The following is a 16,199-nucleotide window of genomic DNA, read 5'->3' as shown; positions in this document are numbered from 1 at the left end:
CAACCACAACTTCCGGGCTCTTCCCCGTGCGTTCTGGGAAGTGTAGTTCCTGCGAGTCACCAGCGAGGAACTGGGCCCCGGAAGAAGTGTATAAAATAGTTACAACGCGTGGTCCGGCTGGAGGTCTGGAGGGGTCAAGAGACCAAGCTGTAGGCAGGCTGATTTCCCGGTGGGTCTCAGTCGAACTGTGATTGGATAACCCCTTTCCAGGCCTCCGAGTGCTGGGGGCAAGGGAAGGATGGGATCCTTACGGACGTGGTTGGGGTTCTTTGACCACAGAGCAGTGGTTTCTGGAGCTGCTTCTGTATTGTGCTGGTGTCTGGAGATGGTTGTTGTGGGTCTTAGAGTAATTCTTAGGATTGGGGCTACCGCGGAGTGCTTGTAAAGAGGGATTCACTGAGCCCAGTGGAACCCTAACACAACTCAACCTAAACTGGAAAAGGACTTCAGAAGTCACCCCATTATCCTGGGTATTAGAATCCTATTCCTTCTAGAGCATGCCCTTCTGGAAGCTAGGAATCTAACCCAGGAAGTAGACTTAACTACAGTTTCAGTTTTTCAGAAGAAATTTCCTCTTTTGAGAAGGAATCGTATTTCCTGTAAATACCATCCAAAAGCCTCCATAGTTCAGGAGTGTTTAGAAAATCTAGTCGTGTCACTTCTGGGAGTACACCTGTCAATCTAATGAAGTTTCACCCTGTTTCTTGAATAGAATACACCTCAAGCCCCTGAAGATAATCAGAGCCCCCAGCAATGGATAAATTTGTCATTCGAACGCCTAGGATCCAGAATAGCCCGAAGAAAAAACTCAAAGAAAAGGTTTACAAGCAAGCCACGATTGAGTCTTTGAAGGTGAGAAGGAATGTGGGATGAGAGAAAATGTCCCAAGGACTGCCATAAAGAGACAGGGAATGGGTTTCATTGTAGGGAATCATGGGTTCTTGTTAAGCCCCCCCTCAGGGACCATTTTTTCTTTCTCACACACCCCGTACAGACTTATCAATTCCTGTACCTCTGCTATCCTGAATTAATCCAATTATTCTGGCTTTCGAGTATGGTTGCTCGCTGATAGGCTCACCACCCACCTTGATTAAAAAGTTTTGATATGGTTGGGGATTTAGCTCAGTGGTAGAGCGCTTGCTTAGGAAGCGCAAGGCCCTGGGTTCGATCCCCAGCTCCGAAAAAAAAAAAAGTTTTGATATATATATCAAATATATATCAAATATAAATCATATATATATATGTTTTCGAGACAGGGTTTCACTGTGTAGCCGTGGCTGTGGAACTCACTCTGTAGACCAAATTGACCTAGAACTCAGAGATCCTCCTGCCTGAACCTCTAGTGCTGGGATTAAAGGCTTGTGCTACCACTCCTGGCTAAGATTTATTCTTATTGTATGTGTCTGTGCCTGTGTGTGAATATGTTCACTGGAGGCTTTGGATCTCTCGGGAGCTGTTGTTATAGTGATTGTGCACTACCTAAAGTGGAAAGTTCAGATGCTGGAGACTGAACTAGGGTCCTCTGCGAGAGCAGTGTAGGGCAGGCATTCTAGCAGAATCATTATATCTAGGATAAACGTTAGGATGAAATAGCTGTTGTTCACTCTATGTAGGATAAACATCGGAATGAATCGCTGTGTTCTAGAAGTACTTGGACCTTGGGGAAATCATTGTAGAAAACAGTGATTGTTTTCTGTTATCTATGGAGTTGTTTTTCTGAAGGAGCTGTACAGCCTTTGCATGACTTTGGTCACAAGACAATCCTGGCACACTTGGAACGTTCTGCATTATTGGGTACTGCAAACACAATAAAGTTGCTGGGGTGTGATGTTTCCCTTCACAAAACACATAGACTACCTCAGGGACTTTGGTGTGAGGAGCTTGTGTCACCTAAAGGACAACTGTTGTTTTGCTTTTGCATGGCTTTTCGAGATTCAGTTCACAGAGGCTGGATCTCCCTCTTGCCAGCAAGGCCTTGATATGTCCTGTAGTGTCTCTCTTTCTCCAATCGACCCATAAGACCCAGAATGCCGACAGCAGTGCCCGCTCTCAACCACCTCTGAGCCGTCATCTCTCTGTCCCCAAAACTTTCCTCAAGAATATTAAGATTTCTAGTAAGGTTCTCTATACCCGTGGGTCAGGTGACCCTTTCCCAGAGGTTGCCTTATTGGGAAAACAGATATTTACGTTAGAATCATACCAGTAGCAAAATTACAGTAATGAAGTAGCAGTGAAAATAACGTTATGGTTGGAGGTCAGCACGACATGAGGAACTGTATTGAAGGATTAGGAAGGTTGAGAGCCACTGCTCTAGACAAACCTAGTGGAGTGTAAATGATGATATGGCATCTTATATGTCGTGCTTTGACCAGAATTGTAGCACATGGTTTCATGACTCATATGGTTCCACATTGCCACCCTGGACCACAGAGACTTAAATGTGCTGTTTGCTCGATGGAACTAAGTTTGATCCCAACTAGTTAGGAAGAGGCTAGGACTGTTTACAAATAATCAGCCAAGCTAAGTGTGCTAACACACACTGGTAGGCCTTGCACTTAGAGTGTTCTGATGGAACATTCAAGAATATAACGGGTTGCATAGCAAGACTGTCCAAGAAAGGAAAAGAACTACATTAGGGTGTAGCTCAGTGGTAGAGTGCCTGCTTGCCATGTGTGAAGGCCCCTCCAGTCAGTCTCCACACCACACCAAAGAAAAAAATTACAAGGCGACAGTCATGTGAATGCTGAATGAATTGTGATGTACTGAGAACAACTTTCAGAGAATCCTTTTGATTACATCTTCTGCGTTTCTGGCTTATTTTTAGTTTTCCTTGTTGGCTTCTCTATCCATGAGATTCCTAATGTTTGTGCTCCCCAGAGTTCTGCCCTGTTTTCTGTGTTTAACCAGGGTGTCCATATCCATCCCAAGGCTCTCCGTGTCTGTAACTGACACACCTACTTCTCTAGTCTAGATTTCTAAAGCCGAGAGGGCATCTGGGGCTATAAACAGCAATGGTAAGGAAGGCAGTATTCTGAGTACTTGGCTTAGATCCTAGACGTGTTCTTTTCCTCGGTTCCCTCCTAGGCTACCAGACCTGTATTAGAGAGCAGTGAAGAGGGCCTGCCAAGATAGTTTTGGCAGTGGGGACAGTACTGGGAATCAAACTCCAGGCTTCTTGAATGCTGAGTAAGGGCTCTACTGTGAACTGTATCTCCATCACCAGCCCCCTGTAATCCTTTTGCTAGGAATGCTCTTCCTTAGTCCACTGTCTTGGAAACAGTATAGTATAGTGATTAAGAATACGCTGGAGCCAGGCAGGCAAGATGGCTCAGCAGGTTAAAAGTGCTTGCTGCTAAGCCTGAAGATTTGAGTTCAATCTGGGGAACCACATGGGAGCAGGAGAGGACTGACTCCCATAACTTGTGTTACTGTCAGTCTCCTGGGTACAGAACCACTCTGACAGAGGAGGCTGGTCTTTGTGTCATTTGTGTAACTTAAGTATGCTCCTCTCGCTGCACTTACTTCCGCCTTTTCAAAACTGCTCCTTTGCATGTGTGCGTCCTCTGCTTCTGGCACTCTATAGCCGTACTCTGAGCTTCTTGAACATGTGTACCCTCTTGGTTTTAAGCCTACTGCCTGGCATAGGACCTGACAGGTAGGATATCTTTCTAAACAACCAGGTCACCCAGAACTCTACAAGTTTTGGCATGACACAGGAGGTCTTTCCTGTTTGGCTCCAACATGACTTATGCTTGTGGCTCTCCATTTATGTGAGGACATTCTGACCACGCCCCCTTTTTTCCTGTCTCTTTTAAGCCGTCACGGCTTTCTTTTGACCTGATGCTGGTCCCTTTTCATATAAAAATCTTTTTTTTATAATTTCTCATTTATCTACTCAATCAAGAACTAGTTTCCTTGGAAACTTAGCTCATAAGTTACATACAGGGACTCTGAAATATTTACCTCTGTGCCCTTGGAATATTTTAGTGCCCGATATATATTAAAGAGTCATTAAGCATTTGTTAAAATTGAGCATTGACATGTTTTCTGCCTCCTTTAAGGGAGGTGACCCTTCTATCTTCAGTCCCCAGCCCCTCTCTCTCTCTAAACTTTTGTTCATTTTTTAATATATATGACTGTTTACCTGTGTGAATATATGTGCGCCGTATGCATCCAGTACCTGTGGAAGCCAGGTGACAGCCTCAGATCATCAGGGATCTGGAATTACAGACCTTTGTCAGCTGCCCTGTGGGTGCTGGAAACTGAACCCGGGTCCTCCAGAGGAGCAGACAGTTCTCTGAACCACTGAGCTGTCTCTCCAGACCCATGTAACAGTCTTGATAAACAACTTTATGCCCAGCATAAATCTGAGTTCAAAAATATAAGCCTCAGACTTCCAATAAGGGCGTTAAAGATAATACTATAAAACTGATTTATTATAAAATTATCATATAAGCAATAAAGAAGAAAGCGAGTCAGGTGTTGTGACAAATGCCAGTAATCTCCACACTTGGAAGATAAAAGCAAGAAGATCGAGGAGTTTAAGGTCATTCTCTCCTGCTGAGTGAAATCAAGGCTAGCCTGAGCTATATGAGACCCCATTCCAAAAAATGACTGTTTCGGTGGTTAGAGAAGCCTCTGTGACAAGTACCTGAGAGGGTGGAAGGAGGGCTTGTCTAGGTAAAGGGAGGCTGCACACAAAGCCATGGGTGTCTGCCGTTCTCTTTCAGCGTGTCTCCGTGCTCTCCTCTTTAAGTGTACGGCGGCAGCGTTCTAAAAGCAAGTTGTGTTTACCTGTGTGTGATTTAGAGAATTTGCTAGATCCGCTCCCTGACAATTACTTATTCCCACACACCAGCTCTAGTTTTTATTTGTCTAGAGACAGAGCATCCCAACGTAGCCCGAGCTGACTTGTGATCTCGCTGCCTGGCCACCCTGTGTTGGGATCAGAGGTGCGTGCCACCCATGGCTGACTAGCATTCTGGTTTAATGGGAGAATCTGCTGAAGCTGAAGCCTGGTTTTTCCCATCAGTGTCAGGAATGACTCCCAATAACACCCAGTCTACAGAGCTGTCAGAGAACTAACAAACAGATGCTTGCTGGGGGCTGACTGAGCTTTATGCCTGGTGTGTCGTGAAGATCCATTGGTTTGGGGGTGGGGGTGGGGTTGTTTAGTTTGTTTTTCCCCACAAGACACCAGCAAGATGGCTCAGCTGGTAAAGGCACTTTCTGACCAGCACATGTGCCCTATGACCTAGGCATGCACACAATAAATGAATAAAAATGTAAAAAAAAGAGTTTAAAGCTCAAGATGGGGGTATGTGGTGATGATGATGATGATTGTGATGATGATGATGATGGCATTTATTGAGCCTGTTTTTATAGGCCAGATGTTATGCTAATGCTTTGCAGATATTAGCTCTCCAGTCGTAGTAACAGCGGCAAAAGGTATAGTTTCATCATATACAGATGAAGATTCCAGGGGCTGGAGACATGGCTCAGTGGTTAAGAACACTGACTGCCCTTCTAGAGGATCAGGATTCTATCCCCAGCACTCAGGACAGCTCACAACTATCTAGAAATCCAGTTCTAGGATATCCCACACCCACTTCTAGCCTCTGGCATATACACCAGGCATATACAAGGTGAACAGACATGCATGCAGGCGAAACCCATACACATCATTAGAAAGAAAACCAGGGCATAGAGAGGTGAAGCGGTTTGCCTAAGACCAGGGCAGCACTAAGTGGCAGAGCTGGCATTTGCACTGGGCAATCTGGGTCCATATAGTCTGCCCACTAAAACTAAAAAGAGAGTAGAGGTTTCTGAGTGCCAACCAAGCTGGGCTGGGGAGGCATAAAAATCTTAGGATCATTTTACTTCTGTTATCAGCATATTACAAGTAGTTTCACCATGGTCTTATCTCATTCAATAAAAGAGATACTTGGTGGAACTCATGTCGCGCACATTTAAATGGTAAAGGTTAATTTGGTTAATCTCATCTTGCTCTTTAGCAAGTGATTTCCTCTATTAGTTCCAAGAACACTTTTTACTATTTTTAAAAGATAGAGAATGTGCCAGTTCGTTCAGGTTAAACACTCCGAAGTGTTAATGCTTTATGAACCTTCCCTTGTAGGGCTGACCAGCCAGTGTGCTGACTCCTGGCCCAGCCAGTGGAATGGTGTACACATGACCGCTTATGACTTACTATTTTCTGCGATCGAACCTGGGCATTGCAGCCATCCCCAGGCGTAAGACCAGATAGACAGCATATCTTTTCCAGTGATAACTGTTCAATACTCAGAATAGCTCTCCCAGTGATAGTCTGCATCCATTTCTGTATCTGTGCTCTAAGTGATGCTGGTAAGAATCTGATATGCGGATACAGTGGGGGTGACGCATGCTTATCATCCTGTAACTCCGTCACTCTTATGGTGGAACCTGAAGGTCATCCTCAAACTGCCTAGCAAGTTCAAGGCGAGGAGCCTGGCTGCACGAGACCGTACTCTGCCCTCCATAAAAGTGAAAGAGAGTTACAAGGAAATATTTCTCTGATATCTGTAGAATTCTTTTTTCCTCTCTCTGGTTTCTGGCCTTACTTTTCAGACCTGAAACTATCATAACAGTTTTGCTTTGTTTTACTTTCTCTGTGTTGAGGATGGGAGATAAAGAAGTTTTTTGGACTCTCAAGTTGTAGTCTGGTGGGAAAGGTAGTCTTGTTCAGGAGTGCGTTCAGAAGCGCAGGAACAGCAAATGGAACACGGAGAGGGATGCAGTCAAAGGCTACAGAAGCTTCCAAAGACAGGGTGATGCTGCAGAGAGTCTCTGGCCGCCAGGCAGCGGAAGAGCATCGCAGGTGGGTGTGAATGAAGCATTGGCCGCTGCTGATAGTATCCAGAGCATGTAGTGAGACCGACAGGGTGGCAAGTCCTGAAGGCCTTTTATAGCCAGTATAAGAGTTTAGACTTAAGCCTCATCCAGCACCCAAGAGGCAGAGGCTGGTGGGTCTCTGAGTTCAAGGCCAGCCTAGTCTATAGATCAAGTTCCAGGACAGCCAGAGCTGTTACATAGAGAATCCCTGTCTTGAAGGGGGAAAAAAAATGTTTGGACTTACTTATTCCATAAGTCAAAACGATCTGATTTGGGATTCCTGACCTGTTTGCAACCATGTATAGGGGCTGGATTGAAAGTCTTTAATTTTAAAAACAGGCATGGTGTACCTTTAATCCCAGCACTGGAGAGTCAGAAGTAGGCAGATATCTCTGTGAGTTCAAGGCCAGTCTGGTCTACATAGTGGGTTCCAGGACAGCCAGGGCTACAAGAGACAGGAAATTGAAACCTGGAGCTTTAAGTGGACAATGGAGTTGTTTGGGGGGTGTTGTAAGTGGCTGTAATGCTTCCATTTTAATGTCAGAGCCTCATCTGTGGGGAGATGAAGCTGACACTCATGCTCTCAGTGGAATTTGGAACTAAAAGAAGTCTACCATGTTTGTGAACAGTGAGCAGAAAAATTCCCTGCCAGCTGAAGAAAGTAGTGCGAAGATTGCCATCTTCTTGGGGTCTTAGATAAAAGAAGAGTTGACTGGAATACATTAGAACCACATACCTTTTACCACACATATAAACCGCAGTGTTAGTATGAAGTCTAATGTAAAACCAGGAAACTCCAAACACAGGCAAATGTGAGCTTGCCGTTAAGACACTTCACATCCTAGAGCACACAAGACTCCCAAGAAAAGCAGTCCTCTTCAGAGAAGAGTTCATGGTTCAAGTGAACCCTATGAGAAAGTGAGCTGCAAAGGCAGGGAGTGAAGGGGTAGATGTATAATTCTCTATCCCCAAAGATGGGGGTCAGAAAACAATCTGAAATCTCAAGTATGTTTGTAATGTTCACCAAGGAAACATTTAAAAAGGAAAGGAATAGAACTAAGAATGAAAGGAGAAATGATTTGTCCAATGAAAAATACATGTTTGTTGAAGCAGAAACATATTGAACAGATTAAATAAAAGTAGATAGATTAGTGCCTAAAGAGAAAATGATGACGTGAAAGCTTAATTAATTAATAAGGAAATCATTTAGAATATATCACACAGAAATAAAAGAAATATGAAAAAAATAGGTTTTGAAAGGCAGATGTAAGATCAGCCCAGATTCCTTTGAATGTGTGTTCTAAAAATGGCAATATTTAAGTGAAAGAAGAATGATTACTTTTTAAACTGTGAGGGAAAACTATGAAGAAAACCCAGAGCCAAGGGTGGCGGTGCCTCCAGTAGTCCCAACAATCTAAAAGTTAGGACAGGAAGATGGAGGACTCCAGGCCAATGTAGATGCACTGAACCTCTCTAAAAACAACAAAACAAACAAATGTAGTTTGTTTAGCAGACGATAAGAAAGGAGATAAAAAGTAAAGGAAAAATATCTCTAGCGAATAATACAGATGACCAAATAAGGACATTGGAAAACAGATCCTTAGATTCCACTGGAGCAGGGGAGGGAGAGCAAAACAGCACAGCACTCGCTACTTAGCACAGGAAGATACAGAGGAGATAAAAGTAAGCAGGTGGGAGATGGTGTACGGGGAAGTCAGGAGTCCACCGAGACACTATTTATAACAGTAAACACACAGCGAAGGAACTCCCAACACCTCTTAGGGAAATAGATTTCAAGAGTCTAAGGCGTGTGTATACAATAGTAGGATTACAATTCAATACTGCCATTGTAGTGGTCAGCTCTAACAATAAATATTACTATGGAAACACCAGTAAAATATACCGAATGAGAAAATTTTGATATTTATACCTTCCAGTAGAAAATAGCTTCTTATGTGGCTTACGTTTTGTCTTTTTCTTTTTTTTTTTTTTTTTTTTTTTTTCTTTTTTTCGGAGCTGGGGACCGAACCCAGGGCCTTGTGCTTGCTAGGCAAGCGCTCTACCACTGAGCTAAATCCCCAACCCCCTCTTTCTTTTTTTAAACCATTTAATAGTAATACTAGTTTATACTACACAATAGCACATAGGAAGAGTTTTTTCTCTCAGTTTTGATTGAGTCTCCAAGAACAGAGTGGATGTAAAATGGCGTTTCCAAGTGAGAATCTTGACCATCTATCTGGAACATGTGCATGCAGCACACAAAGACTGTTTTCAGAATCCTGAACCCACCACCTGCCGTAGGCCGTGAAGCCGGTGGAAGTTAACAGAAAGACAGTGCATTCGCTCGTCTGTGTAAAGTGGGAGGCTTTTGTGGTGGCTTCAGTTGGAGAACTCAGTTCTGTTCCTGGGGTTGGTCAACGCCTACACCAGACCTGTGTTTGGGAAAGTGCAAAGACAGTTGCTGGCTAATGCCAGAGGGAGAAGTGGGAGCTGTTAGCCTTGGGAAGGTTTTCCAGGCAATCATAGGAGAGAAAGCTGGACAGCCTGGCTTTAAATGGCTTTAAATGGCTGGATTCACAGGATCCTTAGAAGGATGCTGGGGTCCCTACAGAGAAAGTCTATGGACTAGGTTGCCCCAAACTGGAGACTCTGATCTTGTATTTAGAAAGCATACAAAACAATGGGTTTCACTGTGACACTTTCTTCTCTTTTATATTTCTTATATTTATTCATTACAGTTGTGTGGAGGTCAGAGCACAACTTGCAGTTCTAAGTTCTAGGGATCACGCTCAGGTGTTGAGACTTGGTGGCACCTGTATCCTCTGAGCCTTCCCACCGCTCTTTTCATGGCATGGTTATACATTTCATTATATTTCCCTAGTCCCTTTCCACTGTCCTTCCACCCTAACTGGACCTCTTCCTCCCAGAAAACAGCCCACCTTCTGTTCTCATGTTACATGTATGCCATTACTCTATCTTGCTCCCCTTCCCGTCGTGTGTGTGTGTGTGTGTGTGTGTGTGTGTGTGTGTGTGTGTGTGTGTGCGTGTGTGTGTATGTGGTGTGTGTGTGTGTGGGTGGTGTATGTATGTGGTGTGTGCGTGTGTGTGTATGTGTGGTGTGTGTGTGGTGTGTGTGGTGTGGGTGTGTGTGTGTGGTGTGTGTGTGTGTGTGTGTGTGGTGTGTGTGTGTATGTGGTGTGTGTGTGTGTGGTGTGTGTGTGTGTGTGTGTGTGTGTGTGTGTGTGTGTGTGTGTGTGTGTTGTCTTGGGACCGCTAGAAGAATCATTACCAATGCAGTAGGTGCTTCAGGTGAGTTCTCGGCAGAGAGCTCTTCAGGGACCTGCAGAAGTCATCCTGTCAGGGAAGTCATCTTTAAATGCCCGCCACTTCAGAGACACCCAAACTGGACTGACGGCAAATCTTTCCCTTGTTGTCCTCCCAGCTTTGAACCTAGAAAGCAAAACCAGTGCAAGCAGGCTGGGAGCTGGGAGTCAGGGCGCAGATGGACCCTCCTTTCACCCTTGGCTTCTAGGCTAGAAGCAGACCCCATGTTTTCCCCCAAGGAAAGGAGATGAGGTTTTTATGGGATTGTCCTTATTGACATGGCTATACTGGAATTTCATGTGGAAAACTGTACACATGCCAAATGTGGTGAGGAATGACCACAATAGGATAGTTATTTGTCTTTTTGTTTATTTTGGGTTTTTGAGGCAGAGTTTCTCTATGTAACCCTGGATGTCCTGGAACTTGCTCTGTAGACCAGGCTGAGATCTGCCTGCCTCTGCTTCCGAGTGCTGGGATTAAAGGGGTGTATCACTGTGCCCAGCTCTAAGATATTTAATTTTTAGTTATAAAAGCCACTTTACTCTTTTACTTTTTGTCTGCCAATTTTGTTCACTAAAAAGTCCTTCGTTTAAACTATGTGGAAATTACAGAAAAATCACGAAAGCTTTTCCATCCCCTCACACATTTCTCTAACCCCTAGTGCTTACAGGAAGCATGAGAAGCAGCCTTAAGGTGGCAGCTTCTGGGAAGGACAAAGGGAAGTGAATTTGCAAAGAGCATCAAGGGACTTAAGTTTTATAATGTTTTATTTTACGGGGAATGGCAAAATAGTAATCTCATTAAGTAGTGGGTTGCTCTCCGTGCCTTTCTATGTGTTTGAAGTTTTTTAAAAAGGAAGTTTTCTTTCTTTCAGAAAAAAAAAATTGAGTTTCCTCCTGTGGGAAGTGGAGAACTGTTTGTGTGATTTTTATTGTTGAAGTAAACATGGCTTTATGGCTTCTCTGCTCTGTGCATGCAAATTAGGACACTTAAGTGAGCTGTGAGGTTGGTCCACCTGAGTACCCATAGCTTTCATTTCCTCTCCTGCGTCACCTCTCACGGTGAAGTGCCATGGTGCCGGGCATGGGGAGGTGAAAAGTTGCACTTTTCCTAATAGATGCATCTCTCCAGATCTGCAGTAGGCAGGGCCTGCTTCTAAGCAATTACCCGTCATTGGGGGCCATCAGATACACTGCTTTGGTTCAGGTCATAATCAATAATTCATATGTCAATAGGAGAGCCATTAGCTCAGGTGGAGGCAGCTGTCTTTCTAATAAAAGGGTTCTATTTTCCAAATAACTTTTCTTTTTCACAGAGAGTTGTGGTTATAGAAGACATAAAAAGGTGGAAAACTGTGTTGGAGCTTCCTGAGCAAACCAAAGAAAACCTGGTCGCCGCCCTACAAGAATTAAAGAAGAAGATACCCTCCAGGGAGGTGTTGCGGTCGACAAGGATAGGTATGGTCCTGGGCCCTGGGAAGCACTTCCTGGTGTCTCCCTTCTTCCTGTACGCCATGAGTTACCTGACCCATCGGTGCTTTCCACACTGTCGCTGGAGGGACTGCTGTGTAGAACACTTCTAGCCTCAGGCTAGGAATTTATTGTGAAAAATAATAATATATAGTAAACTATAGCAATACATAGTAAAATAGTAATGTATAGTAAAGTATAGTAACATACAGTAAAAATTTTTAAAAAATGAAATGAAAACACACAAAGCACAGTCCTCAATCTTTTAAATTTTTTGCCTTCATTTTACTGTGCTGGGAATGGGCTTGGGTGTGTGTTTGACGCAGTGTACATATGGAGGTCAGAGGACGGGTTAGCGGATGTTTGCTCTTTCCCTCCAACATGTGAGTCCTGGGATCAAACTCAAGTTGTCTGGTTTGTTGGCAAGCACCCTTACCCACTGAGCCACCTTGCTATACCCCCTCTACCTTTTCATTAGAGTTATCAGAGGTGCTAGCTTATAATAACAGTTATTATATAAAGTTTTAAAAGCATGTGTCCAATATCTGTGCTTACCGTATAGAGCACCTACAGGTGACATTTTGAGTGTGCCTGATGCTGACTGTGCAAACTGATTAAGACTTGGTTGTGACCTTGAGGATCTGAGGGTTTGGTAGAGAGGTGATGGTGTACACAGACAGGAGCAGTACTCTACCGTAGCTATGAATGAGCACATCTGACACTGTCCGCTCAATCTGGAGCGTCTGTATGCGATCAGAAAGGACGGAGCAGTGGCTGCAGTCTGGGGACTTCGGGAAGGCCCCATAGAGGAGGTGGTGATTCAGTTAAATCTTGAAAGAAATTCAGCTTAATCTGTCACCAGTGGCAGTAACTGGCGAACTTGGTTTATAAAACAAAAACGATAGCAACACTTGCCACCGTGTCACTTATTATGGCTTTGGAGATATTTCAGAGGTGAGTGAGGGACCGAGTTGAATTGCCGTTTTAGCACAGCACACAACTGTGGATAATATGCAAGGGAAGAACAACATGTGTTCCTCAAGCTGCTCTCGGCTCCCCGGGGAGCTCAGGGCGGGCCTGCACAGCTGCTGCCTCTGCCCTCACTAGTGCTGCCATCGCCTCCTCTGCCTCCCCTTGACCTCCTGTTCCTGAGAAGCAGGAGAGAGCAGCCTCACACTGTCACTAACAGCTGGGAAGAGCTTTACGGAGTCCCCAGGGAGCCCCCAAGAGTCTTAGAGTTGCACCCCTGTAATATAAACCAGAATCTGAGGAAATTAGATGCTTAAAGAATATAAAACCCTATCATTATAGCCAAGGAGATGCTCCCATCTGCTGCCGGGTTTGCTGTCTTTATAGGTTGTGGTCACTAGAGGGCAGTACGACCATTCACATGAGCCTGTAAGGGCTTTCCACCGGTAGAGGGTACTAGTGTTTAATATTTTAGGACCTGCTTATTGATGCATGTATGTGCGTATGTGTTCCTGTTTAGACACATACCACAGATACCATACGTGATCAGATCCTAAATCTCAACATGATAAGCTAAGACTGTCTTAAAGATGCAGCAGGTGATAATTTTAAAAACCATTTCTGTTTGACAGATGAGTGTAGTGAGTATTTTCAAGAATGGGTGTGTCAGGTATCCAGAGATTACAGCCAGGGGCCGGAATGGAACTACCATGAGGTTTGACTTAGCAGGAATTGGAACCCATCCAGCTGTTGAACCCTGACCTTACCCGAGCCTTCCTTAAACTGAAATCCCATGGGATGCAGAGGGTTCGTGGTTCCTCTACAGTTGTATCAGATGAAAATCTTACTTGGATCATTTCCTGAGAATGTTTATGCTTCAACTTTTAGCCTTCCTGCCTCCCTACCTCGAGGGATGTAAGCACCAGATATCACAGAGTGTCCTCTGTGTGCTGGGAGCTATGGGGGATAACGGAGACAGCAACTGCTCCCTTCTTTTTGGAGCTTTAAGTCTGATGGAGATATAGGCAGTTTATAGACTTTGTTCTGTAGCTTAGTACAGTGCTCTGAGGATGGGGCGCGGCTAGCCAAGTGTATGGAAGTAGGAAAGAAAGTGTTGAGGGATGTGTCAGGCAGAGATGCATCGTGGGAGCTGCGTGAGGGTGGAGGTGGGAGAGAGAACACAGTCCCGTTCCAAAAGCCCCGAGTTGTTAGGTGTATTTAAAACGTAATATGCCAGAGAGTATGGCAAGAAAGGCAGCCGAGAGACAGTCTGGACCAGATGGAGAAGGCTTTTTGTAAGCAATTCAAAACTGGTTGGTTCTGGCAATGGATTAGTTGTCTATTACTATATAAAATTTCCCTAAAATCCGCTGCTTAAGAAAGCATTGTTTCTCATAGTTCCTCTGCCGGTCAGCAATCCAGGGGCCAGCTTGTGGGACTGGCTCTGGCTCAGAGTGGGTTTGGTTTGGTTTGGTTTGGTTTGGTTTGGTTTGGTTTGGTTTGATTAGGTAGGTGCTCTTCCAGTCAGCCTGGCTACAATGACCGTGAGCTCCTGATTCTCTTCTCACCATCTCCTGAGTACTGTGCAGAGGTCTGCACCAGCCCTCCCTGTCTTTTAAGAGCTTCTTATTGGTCTGTTGCTTAGAGCTTCAGGCATCCAAGGGCTTCCTAGATGCACATTTTTTTTTTTTTTTGGTTCTTTTTTTTCGGAGCTGGGGACTGAACCCAGGGCCTTGCGCTTCCTAGGTAAGCGCTCTACCACTGAGCTAAATCCCCAGCCCCCTAGATGCACATTTTAAAGGCTTGCTCAGAGAAGGCCCTTAGTTCCTCGGCCTGTCCTCATGGTGGCCCTCACAGCAGCTGAAGTCCCCAGGGCCAGAGTTCCCAAAACGGACAAGAAAGTGAAACAGCAACTGATACGGAAGTCACAATTTGTTTGTTTCTTTGGTTGTGTTTTTTTTTTTTTTTTTTTTTTTTGAAACTGAGTTTCATTGTGTAGCCCCAGTTGGCCTGAAACTCACTATGTACCTCAGCCAGCCTCAAACTTGTGATTGTCTTATCTCAGGCTCTCAAGTGCTAGGGTTACAGGCATGAGCCACCATACCTGGCTTCTAACTATTCTCTCTTCAAATGCGCTTTTATTTTCTATAGTCCCTCCTGAGAGTCTACAGGTAGACTGTGTTAGACCTGTTCTTCATATGTTTATGCCATATTTTTTTTTCTTCTTTTTTGGACTGAACCCAGGGCCTTGCGCTTGCTAGGCAAGCACTCTACCACTGAGCTAAATCCCAAACCCCTATGCCATATTCTTTATCCCTTTATGTCTGTCAGAATTCTAGCTAATTTCTTCAGATACATGTCTTCCAAATTACTAATTCTTTCTTCTGCTGACTCTAACTCATTCATGAGCTCTTTATTCCAAAGCCAGTTTCTGTTTTCATCTTTCCTATTTTCTCTAGAACCATAGAACATTCCAGAGGAAGTGTCCAAACAGATGTTGGACACAGCCTTTAATCCCAGCAGTCAGGAGGCAGAGGCGAGGACATCTCTGAGTCAAGGGCAGCAGTGGGGCTACACAGAGAAACCCTGTCTCGCAAGACCAAACAAACAAAACAAAAAACGATATTGGATGGATAAAGCCCAAACTAAAGAAAGATGGTAACCATTTCAGCAGGAGTTACTTACTATCAACATAGAGCTAGGAACTGAGGACAGAACTAGATAAGCCTCTGCAGGAAGACTATAAGGAAAACAAGGAGCCAAGTCCACAATCCTGATGCACTCCACTATTTAAGGGATTTATAGGACCATTCTGAGAAAGTTGGCCAGAGAAACAGAAGAGAATGTTGTCACTGGAAAGAAAGAAAAGAGTTGGGGTTTGCGGGGAAGCACCATCAGCCATATCCGAGGTTATCTCTGTGCCAAATAAGCTTAATCTAAAAACGGAATAGGTAGTTTTGGAACAATCTCAGAAGCAAGATGGGGGCAGGAGCGTGAGGAGCAAAGGAAGGGTGCAGAAAAGAGAATGCTTTTGAGAAGTTTGCTATTAAAGGGTGACAGGATAAGGAAGGGAAAGGAGATGGATGAGAACGGGGTTTTAGGTAGGAGAGAAACGTAATGTTGAACGCTAATGAGAAGGATCCAGTCGAGTGAGAGGAGTTTGCATAGAGGAGGCTCACAGGGCGAGGTCTGTGTGTTAACTAATGAGTAGCGTGCCGATCAGCAAGAGCCTTGGATCATTTGATCTGTATTTTATCTTCAATCTGGAATCATTCACTCACTTGACACATAAAGGACCTTAATATACCATGCCTTATGCTGAAGGCCAGACAATGATGCTTGGTCTGTGTTTGTAAGATCCTCAGTTCTTGCTTAGAAAGGAAGCGTGTGAGTGTGTACTTATAATTGACCTTTGAAAATATGGAAGTCAGGGCGTGCACTGGAGCCCATGAGGGTACAACGCGCACTCTCCACAGAGTAGGAAGGGTTTGCACAGACACGTACTTTCCGTAGGTCAGAATGAACTCCTGTTCATTTCAGGCTGAGGCATGAGAAAAGAAAGCCCAA

General features: G+C 44.4%; 1 protein-coding gene across 2 annotated transcripts in view; it reads left to right on the top strand.

The window, feature by feature from the left end:
* Tceanc2 (transcription elongation factor A N-terminal and central domain containing 2) overlaps positions 1-16,199 on the top strand; it is a 44,630-nt gene that overhangs the window by 6,356 nt on the left and 22,075 nt on the right. Inside the window, exons 1-3 of one of the 2 annotated variants that reach the window (NM_001014260.2) lie at positions 65-169; positions 713-852; positions 11,510-11,651. In NM_001014260.2, the coding sequence (NP_001014282.1) occupies positions 754-852; positions 11,510-11,651 (241 nt within the window). In that variant the 5' untranslated portion in view covers positions 65-169; positions 713-753. Of the gene's footprint in view, positions 1-64; positions 170-712; positions 853-11,509; positions 11,652-16,199 lie in introns of those variants that run through there. The other variant, XM_039110461.2, reaches the window with a different exon arrangement.

This window comes from Rattus norvegicus, chromosome 5 (genome assembly GCF_036323735.1).
Source record: "Rattus norvegicus strain BN/NHsdMcwi chromosome 5, GRCr8, whole genome shotgun sequence".
NCBI lineage: Eukaryota > Metazoa > Chordata > Mammalia > Rodentia > Muridae > Rattus > Rattus norvegicus.
This window is presented reverse-complemented; position numbering and strand designations above follow the sequence as displayed.